The sequence below is a fragment of the Glycine max genome, chromosome 12 (assembly GCF_000004515.6).
Source record: "Glycine max cultivar Williams 82 chromosome 12, Glycine_max_v4.0, whole genome shotgun sequence".
In the NCBI taxonomy this organism is placed as follows: domain Eukaryota; kingdom Viridiplantae; phylum Streptophyta; class Magnoliopsida; order Fabales; family Fabaceae; genus Glycine; species Glycine max.
In genome coordinates this window covers 38,878,933-38,888,623 of record NC_038248.2, presented here as the reverse complement: position 1 = coordinate 38,888,623, position 9,691 = coordinate 38,878,933, and the positions used below count along the sequence as shown (strand labels likewise).

Here is a 9,691-nt window from a genome sequence, read left to right as displayed (position 1 = left end):
TGGTTGGAGTAAAAACTTATTTTAAATTCTCTAAAGTAAGAAAATGTGAAATATTATTAAAAAAGTATAAGAGAAATTTTGAGGGGTTTGTTAGTTGGAGATGCTGTAAGAACATTTTAATGGGAGTTCTTGGCACAGGATATCATGCATCTCAAAATATGGAGATCCAACACTAGAGTAACGACTAGGATCTCCATTATTTCAATTTTAGTTACTAAATTTTAATTTTTTTATCTTTTAGTTATAAATTTGTAATGATTTCATTATTTGATGGAGTAAAATGGTATTTATCCTAAAATAAAAAAATACTAATGGTTAAACAATTTATTCCATTTCCTAGTGGGAAGTGGGAACTCGTAAGCATTGTTGTGATTGTGTGTGTCATAGCATTTTTAGTGGTGTGATTGGTTCATTAATATCTCTATTGTGGTCACATCCGACACTGTTGACACATAGCCATAGATTCCCATTTTGGCAGCCACTCTTTCTCTCTACCCTCCAACGTGCTCTCCTTCCAATCACACTCACAATAACAAACTAACCAATTCAAAGTTCACACACACACACAGCTTGGGAAGAAAATCGAGAATTTTCCGAGAAAATCCGAAGAAGGCGGGCCATGGTTTCCCCGGAAAACAGCAATTGGCTGTTCGATTACCCGCTGATCGACGACGTTATTCCCGTCGGCGACGCCTCCTTTTCCGTCTCCGCCTCCGCCTTCTCCTGGCCCCCACCTCCCGCCAATGTCAGGTACCTACCTACTCGTTCGTTCATTCCCCTAATTAGGGTATCTGTTTCAAATTTTCAATCTTAGTTCTGAACTGGTTCATGTTTAATTACTAACTTGTGTTTTGCTTATACTATCTGTTTCCAGTGTTGAAATTGATGCTTCGCTTGGGGATTCTGATGGCCCCAAAGATACTGCTTTGAAGAAAAGGTGCACAGTTTTCCCCCCACGTTTTCTTTCTCGTTAATTTAATAAATTCAAATTTATAAAAGAAAAAAAAAACACATAATCAGTCTAGCTTAATGAGTCCAAGTTCGAGTACTTAGTATACAGTTGTGTTAATTACTTAGAAAAGCTTTTGTTGCTCATAGTAGTTGTATTCGGCTGGAGCAGAATAGTTTTTGGTAGAGGATACATAGGTCTAAAAGAAAAACACACATAATCCTCACTTGGCCTAGACTTTAGAGTTCTGATTATTTACTTTACCGATTTTTTTTTTTTATAATTTTTTTCATAACTTTGAAGTAACAATTGAAGACTAGAAGGCAGGGTAGATTTTTCCAATAGTTTAAAAAGACATGCTATGCTAGTCATAGGTTTGTCATCGATTTAACTGACAGGTGTGGAGTAATATAATTCAGTGAAAATGGCAATTCAACAAAGTTTCTAAAATTATGATGGTGAGCACTGGCAGCATTTTAGCAGCATCAATAAACAGCTTGCCATGACAGATCCTATTGCATATATGATGTTATTTTGCTTAAGTATGATATTACATTTTTCTCCTGTTTTCTTTAGCCACTCTCCCTACATCTTCTTTCCCTGTCTAAAGGTTAAAGATTATTGGGTTTAATCCAGATGCTTGTTCTTGGATGAAGTTATACCATATCTCTTGTTTATTCCTGTTGCAGGGCTAGATGTGATTCAAGTACTGCTTCTAGCTCTAAAGCGTGTCGGGAGAAGTTGCGGAGGGATAGGCTTAATGACAAGTAAACTTCTGAATCATCCCCATCTTCCCTCTGTTCATAACTGCTCTCCTTGTGGGTTTGTGTAAATATGTTTTGGGGGCATGCATCTAATATGATTGACCTGCATAGATTTGTTGAATTGGGCTCCATCTTGGAGCCTGGAAGGCCTCCCAAAACAGACAAGGCTGCCATTCTGATTGATGCTGCCCGAATGGTAACACAGCTGCGGGATGAAGCCCTGAAGTTGAAAGACTCAAATACGAGTCTTCAAGAGAAGATTAAAGAGTTAAAGGTGAGGCCCCAATTTATATTCAATAATTTTCTTATTAAGATGGAAGGACTTGTTGAGAGGTATTTATTCTAGGTCACTTCATTTCCTTAAAAAAATTTGCCATAACAGTAGTGGGATAAGGCTTTGTTGAATTTTGTAGTCTACCTCACCTAATGGGATTAGACTTAGTTGCTATTGTTGTTGTAGTATATTACCATAGCTGTGAGGAAAACATCTTGTAAACCTTTTATAATGCTATTAAATTCCTATCTCCTATGCAGGCTGAGAAGAATGAACTTCGTGACGAGAAACAGAGGCTTAAGGCAGAGAAAGAGAAGTTGGAGATGCAGGTAAAATCAATGAATGCTCAACCTGCTTTCTTGCCACCCCCTCCTGCAATCCCTGCTGCATTTGCTCCACAAGGCCAAGCCCCCGGCAACAAGTTGATGCCTTTCATCAGGTACCCGGGAGTTGCCATGTGGCAATTTATGCCTCCGGCCACCATGGATACCTCCCAGGATCATGTTCTCCGTCCACCAGTTGCCTAAGTTGGCATTGTACAATTGTTTGGGCTTCCATTTTGGCCCAAAAGTTGTATTCGTTTTCCCATAGCTTTTTAGTTATTATCTTCTAAGTGTTCCAAGTAACTGGATTCAGTGGTGGCTTTGACTGTATTTGGCTTCTGATACTATTATGAAGTATAATAGCTGGTATTTGCATGTAAATGTTAATAAGCTTGTCTGGCTGTCTTCGCAGCGGCTTTAATTGTTGTTACTGCTTTTGATATAACCCAAAGGCAGAACCAAAATAATAATAACAATAATAATAAAAGGTCAAGCACAGCAACTTGCCATTTTCGAATTTTGTTTATCCCATAAAGAAACAGTAGAAGCGTCAATGCTGATTTAGTTTTAAATTTGCTGCAGCCACATTTATTCTTGTAGGAGGAAAAAATGGAATAAATTCAGACTAGTGGGAGTTTCTCCGTTATAATAATGAATGTCAAACGAGATGCATGCGAATAAAGCAACGCGTTAAAGCTGAGATTTATTTTTTCAAGTGTATTGTAACTTAAACTCAATAAAATTTGAAGTTAAAATTGTATTTATTTACTTCACTGTAACTTCCCGTGGCAGTAGGTTTATAAGTTATTGCTATATTATCCTCCACCGCATGTTGAACTATTGTGTGGTTGTGAACAAACGGTGGATGTTAATATCTATCTTATCCAGATAGAGCTTTGTTGAAACTACTGTTTCATATCAGAACTATAACCTTGCTACTCTGTAAAACCTTAAATGGAATCTTCCTATCTCCACGCAACTCATTTCCAATCTATCCAAATTTGCAAGCTAACATCATGTCTACCTCCACACTCAAATGCTCAGATCACATCAATTCCATTTCCTACTACTCATTATCTGTACAACCACTGCAACAGCTTCATCATCCCTTTAAGTTTCACTGTTCCCCTCAAAGCATTATCCACTTCCATCCATTCCTCACTTTCTTCCCCTAAGCCACCTATCACAAAGGAGGATGCCATACTTCAGGCCAAAACATCCCTTTCAGCAACCTTAGAGAAGCCCCTAAACAATACCAAACTAATAGGCAAATTCAAGAAACTAAGGCAACCCAAGTTCCGGGTTGAAATTCCAGTCATTGATGACTCACCGGATTCACTGTCTCAACTTGCCCTTGATTTTTTTGGGGACATGCCCATCAAAAGAAAAGGTTCTCCCATCAAGATCTTAATCCTGTGGCCTGATGCTAGCTTGAAAGAATCTGCCACTATTGGCTTTCAGTCTCATTCAACTTTTGAACACATTGACATTCCTTCAGTGACCAAAACAGACCCCAGAATCTTGAATTCTGCGGATGTGGCGATATTTTTGGCGCCAGAGAGTTCCCAATTGGCACTGATAAGAAGAGTGAGTGATGCCTTTTATCCAAAGCCATTGGTTTTGTTCAACCCAAAATGGGCATTTGAGGAAGAGAGCAACTTTGGTGATCTGAGTGGCTTTGTGGATTCTTTTGAAGTGGTTTATTCTTTTATGGGATTGGAGGTGAGAGGGATCTTGAGCAAAAGAAAAGGGGTGATTTTTAAGTGTGTGAGAGATGGGGTTGTGAGTGGAGAAAGATGGAATGTTTTTGTAGAAGAAGGAGAAGAATTGAAGGTGGTTTCGTCATTCAAGGCCAGGCCAACTATTGTTGAAGTTGAGAATGTATTGTACAATCTGATGGCTATCAATTCTCCCATAACCAAGTCTGCAAAGTTCATCAAGGGATTGGTATCCAATGTGACAGGGAAAAAGTAAGTGGAGCTGAAGCATTGGTCTTTAAGATCTCTATTCACATGAATTGTACGTAGAACATGTTTGTGATTGTGAGCATGTCTTAGTGATTATAGGTGCAATACTATGACCATTGTGTGAAGCAAACATATAGTACCACTCACCAATTTTGAATGAGAGTTCAGATTACTTTTGAGGACTACGCCTTAAGTTATTGATAGTCTGCCTACAGCACACTTATGAAACATTTAATGTCATAAAATTGCAATATACCACTGTCGATTATGAATTACATGATAAGAAGCTTTTCTGTTAGCTTGATGTATTATATGTTGGTTTAAATGAAATTGGATAAAATGGTCCTTTGGTCTCTCGCTATCTTACAAAAGTTTATTGTTAAAACCTTGAGCTCGCAGGTTTGTTTTCTCCAAAAAAGAAAAAAAAAAGTGTTGTTTTAATATATAGTATTGGTATATGATCTACAAATACTCATACTTACAACATGGATTGAAGAGAAAAAGAATGTGAGAATTTCAATTGACGAAAGAGTTAAAAAAGAAATTTTCAAAGCAAGAAAGGAGCATCATGCTCATCATTGTTGTCTTGGAAGGCCTGATGCTTGAAAGAACTCTCATTTTCCTTTTCCCTCGGATGCAAATGTCATTTCTTCAACTCATCAATGAGGTCGTGTTATCTTAAGATATAAGCTATGATGCCCTAATGTGACAACTCTTGATGAACTTATCTGAGAAGTCAACATACTTTGTCCACAATTTCCTTAGTTGTGGAAAAGCTATTTCTAACCATGGCTTTGCCCTGCCATTGAAATGGATGACACCAGCACTCTCAGCATCAGCAAAACTTGTATTTTCCTGATATCCCAATCCCAGCATATGCCAGAAAGGATCAATAACGTGGACATAACCATGAAATGCTATCAATCCAGGAGGTAATGTCCCTAGCTGCCACAAACTCAGGTCTGATTTGATATTCTACATAAAGCAAACCAGAAACATCAATATTATATCAACTATCACTCTTATGGAAAACCAATTTTAATGACAAATTAGAAATATATCTAAAGTAATTTGACTTATTTTTTCTTTGTCATTATATTATTAAGGTAGAATGGAAGATAATCAAGATATAAATACCTGTTCAACCCAATAATGGTAAACATTGCTTATATTGGTCTTCCTCCAAGCCTCCAAATCAAAAATGTTCATGCCATAGGCCCAGGCACATTCGTTGGGATTAAAAATTTTGGATATTAGAGGGTGGGAGAAGTTCAAATAGCTCTTCAGCCTCTTTGACATCACAAACTTATCTTCTCCATTGCATGTTTCTACAGCTCCATTTACTTTTCCATTCATTTCAATGTCCCACAAAGGTGAAAGATCAGTTTGTACCACGATGTCATCATCAAGGAAGACCACCTTGTTAATACTTGGAAACAACTGTTATGAAAAAAACATCATGACAATAAGCATCACAGGAACCAAAGGTTTACCAGCTTATAAGCTATCAAATAAAAGCTTTACTTGCTAATTGCTATATATATATATTACCTCTGGGAGATGTATCCGGATGTGGTTCATCACTGAATTATACTTGGGACTAAGTGCTTGCAGTTTTGCTGCAATTACTTTTGGCTTCTCAGTGGTATTTGCAACTATAGCTGATGACCCCCCTCTAAATTGTGACCTCACCTTTTGATCTTTCTCCATAGCTTCCAAAACAGGTACCTTTCCCTTTGTAAACCAATCAAAATGGTGCAATGCCTTGACCTCAATTATAGCAGGTGACAAAGAATGCAATGAGAACCAAGCCTGCATGGGATAATAAGTCTTCTTGTCTGTAATTATATGCAGAACAACCTTCTGAGGTCTCAAAAAGTTGCGAACAAGCGATGCTGCAACCACTGATGCAGCCAACACATTGTCTGAGGCAAGGACAAAGTGGAAGTAGGAATTGTCAACCAGAGCAGGGACTAGTTCTGCAGAGGGGAGCTGAAGGCGTGCCGCTGCGTTGTTGGTGTGTTCATTGGCCAAAGTCAAGGAAAGGCAGTGAAGTTGTTTTGGTATGCTGCTTGATGCTACATGTCGATATAGATATTCTTGGATTTTGGCCATCCTGGTCCTTTGCTCCATAAGGGTTACCTAGGAAATGTTTAGCTTTATAGTTAATGGAGAATTCAGCTTGAACAACTGTAATAAATGCATTAAAATAGTTCTCTTCTATTTGAAAAGAATAGGAGAATTTTACCATTTCTCGAAGTTTAACTGCAAATGTCTTGGCATCATATCCACCTTTCTTCATTTCAGTCATGAACTCTTCTAAGGTCTGTGGAATATCAGATCTTCCCTGAAGTTCATTTTTACCAACAGGTTCATCTAATGTTTGGTATATCACTTCTAGGACCTATCAAAAGCCATATCATAATTCTCAGCCAATAATTGCACAAAATCCATTAAGATGGTGATAAATACAATTAGAAGAGTTCAGGAGATTACAGTTGATTCAGGCCGTCTTCCCAAAATCCTTGGTCCTAGTTTTTTCCCTAGGCAACCTACAAATATGATTTGAAAGTTAATCAAAATCCATATATAAAAGCGTAATAAACATATTTTTCTGAAGTTGTAATTTCTATCTGTAAAAATCATGCACACGCTTGAAAAGGTCGGATTATTTTTCTTTTAATAGATAATAAAGTTAAGAATTTATGATTTCTTGATTCTGAAGTTCATCCTTTTTCATTATATCTTTACTATCATGAGGTCTATCAAGTGTGCACGTGAACTTGTACTGAAGTTTACCTTATCTACACTTTAAATTGGAAATCTTGAATGAATGGTCAGATTTACCCCGACAATAACTAATGACAAATTCTATCTGCTTATACAATACAAGATAGATAAATTCCAGTTCTGACAAAAGGGATAATATAAAGAAACTCACATATATAGAAGATATATTTAAACTTGTCTAATGCATCTTTTCTTATTACAGATTTACAGTTCCCACATGGATCTATAGTAGGTGGGGTGAGATGATATATATAGATAGATAGATCGATATTTCTGATCAAATAGACAAACTTACGTGTACATCAACCAAGATTTAAAAACAAACACACATGAATATTCATCTTTTCCTGTGTGTGGCAACTTGCAAGTTTTCTTAATTTATCAAAAGTCTCATTAATTATAAATTTTATAAATCAAAGGTCGGTGAAGTTTTGACGATTTGTTCGAGGAATGCCAAAGAGCTATTTCAAAATTTGTAAAATAATAATATGCTTTGAAATATGAAAAATTCAAGCCTTATCCACCCTTCTTGTTTCACTTCCACTAGTGCACCTGTTTGTGTCTTTCTGTCCATGCCTGCATATGATTGTGATCTTATGTGTGTGTATGTGAGTGCATGTGACAGAGAAAAAGGAGCTAATAGTGTACCTATGGTAGTGCATTTGTTTTCTCCATCAATGCCATCCACTGCTGTTAAAACAAACACAAACCGGAGAAGAAAAGTGAAGAACAAGAGCGAATAGAAGAGCATCCGGTACGAGACACGCCTCGATGCAACCTTCACTTTGATAAACTCCTTGAACCCTTTGCTTGGAAACACAGTAACATGCCTCAAACTTGGAGATATGTGCAGCTGCATGTTGTCCTAATGCAAAAAGAAGAAAATACCAACAACACAATAAAAGGGCCTTGAGTTCCTCCTCTTTCAAATGGTATTATCGTTATTTCATTTGAATTTTCAACAGCAGAGGAGAACTGCAAGTACCCTTTGTCAGGTTATGGTGTAAAAGGAAGGCTTTGGTGGTGTTTAAGGTTGCTATCTTCCACCTAACCTTGCTTAGCATTTGGGTCAGGCATTTCAATGGTGTTTGAGGCTTTAATATTTTTTTTTTAATCTTTATGAGGTGAGAACTGAGGTGGTTGTTAAGGAGAAAGAGACATGGGACTAATAGGGAGGGTGTTGTTTGGTTCAAGTTTTGTGTACTGGCTTGGTTTTGAAGGAGGGAAGTTGAGGATGAAGAGAAAATTAAATTTGAACCTTGTGTTTGTTGGGTGCATAGTTTATGTATTGGCTTTGCCTCCACATGAAGCTTTTTTAGTATATAGATTTGGAGTTTGGACTATGACAGAAAAAGACTTCTATATGGACAATGACTAATGCTCTCTCTCTCTCTCTCTCTCTCTCTGAGGTGGGGTTGAGGATGTGGTTGTTGGAGTGAAAATTCAGTAAACGTTACTTCTATTTTCTCTTGGAAGCATATGGAAATATATGGTAGTTCAAACCCTTGTTAGGCTTTTATTAGTAAGGGGGGTTATTGGCAATTAAGAGAATCTGATTTGACCAGATTCAATGTTGTTGATTTGTCTCTAATATTAAATGGTGTACGGGGTATAATTTGGAATTTTGCATTAGGTGCAAGAAATTATGTCTCATCATTTTCAAGTTCATTTTCAACAATTCTATCTGTGGGACACATGAGGGAAAATGGTATGACCATGGCCCCAAGTAATAGACAGAAAATCTTTCATTTCTTTCACTAAAAAAAAGTAGCCACCATTGAATCTTTATTTGCTTACTAACCTTGTTTTGTCCTACAGTTATACTTAAAAAAACCAACAAAAAAAAAGGTACTAAAAGGTACGAAGGCCTAAAACTTAAAGGAATGATATTGTGTGATTTTAAAAATTCATTTTGAAAAAATGTTACTCAGAACAATTTTTTTTTTTACGTCAGACATAGAACAGTTTTTTATAATTAACAAATTTTACGTATTCATTTTTTTCTTTATCTCTATCAATCATATTACGTAACTTATGATACATTTCTCTTTCTTATGTCTTTCATAATTATGTATATTTGTTAATTTGATGTTTTAATAGCATTACTCATTCACTTCTATTGAACATTCATGTATTCTAAGTGGGATTAGGGGTATTTGCACTGTTCGCTTTTAGATAAAAAAAATCATCTAAATAAAATAAAGATGTAATTTGGGTTAGTTTGGTTTAAATATAATATCAAAGTCCAATCGAACTAAATTAAACTTTTATGATTTGATTCGGTTAAGTTGGAAGATTTTTTATTTTTTATTCTACTATCATAATTTAAAATTTATCAATTAAATTTACATAATTAACATGCTATATTATTTTAAAAATAAATTTTTTTAAATTAAACTTTATTTAGCATATTTTAGTTTAAAAAAATATTATTTTTAATTATATTTAACATTAATATAAAATGATATTATCAACTCTTTTGGTAACATAATAATAATTTGTGTTTCACTTAATATTTAATTTTATTTTTTTTGACAATATTAGTACATACTTTTTAACATATAAAAGTAAAGCATGCATAGTGGTCAAAGGAAAAATAATAAATTATTTAATATTTATTAATA

The 9,691-nt window shown here is 35.7% G+C and overlaps 3 protein-coding genes across 3 annotated transcripts; 2 read left to right on the top strand and 1 right to left on the bottom strand.

Moving 5' to 3' along the window:
• Nucleotides 1-421: 421 nt before the first annotated feature.
• On the top strand, nt 422-3,078 carry LOC100813088 (transcription factor ILR3-like). Its single transcript, NM_001252870.3, has 5 exons — nt 422-750; nt 875-937; nt 1,639-1,716; nt 1,825-1,987; nt 2,248-3,078. Exons 1-5 carry the CDS (start codon nt 620-622, stop codon nt 2,512-2,514), a joined length of 702 nt encoding a protein of 233 aa, NP_001239799.1. The 5' UTR covers nt 422-619; the 3' UTR covers nt 2,515-3,078.
• Nucleotides 3,079-3,164: 86 nt separating this feature from the next.
• On the top strand, nt 3,165-4,630 carry LOC102660118 (uncharacterized). The gene has a single exon (XM_006592823.4). It carries the CDS (start codon nt 3,265-3,267, stop codon nt 4,282-4,284), a length of 1,020 nt encoding a protein of 339 aa, XP_006592886.1. The 5' UTR covers nt 3,165-3,264; the 3' UTR covers nt 4,285-4,630.
• Nucleotides 4,631-4,695: 65 nt separating this feature from the next.
• On the bottom strand, nt 4,696-8,681 carry LOC100812550 (probable galacturonosyltransferase 12). Its single transcript, XM_003540371.5, has 6 exons — nt 7,716-8,681; nt 6,774-6,829; nt 6,526-6,681; nt 5,829-6,419; nt 5,415-5,717; nt 4,696-5,252 (listed from the first exon to the last, which is right to left on the bottom strand). The coding sequence occupies exons 1-6, from the start codon at nt 7,924-7,926 to the stop codon at nt 4,968-4,970; spliced, it is 1,602 nt and encodes a 533-aa protein (XP_003540419.1). The 5' UTR covers nt 7,927-8,681; the 3' UTR covers nt 4,696-4,967.
• Nucleotides 8,682-9,691: the final 1,010 nt, after the last annotated feature.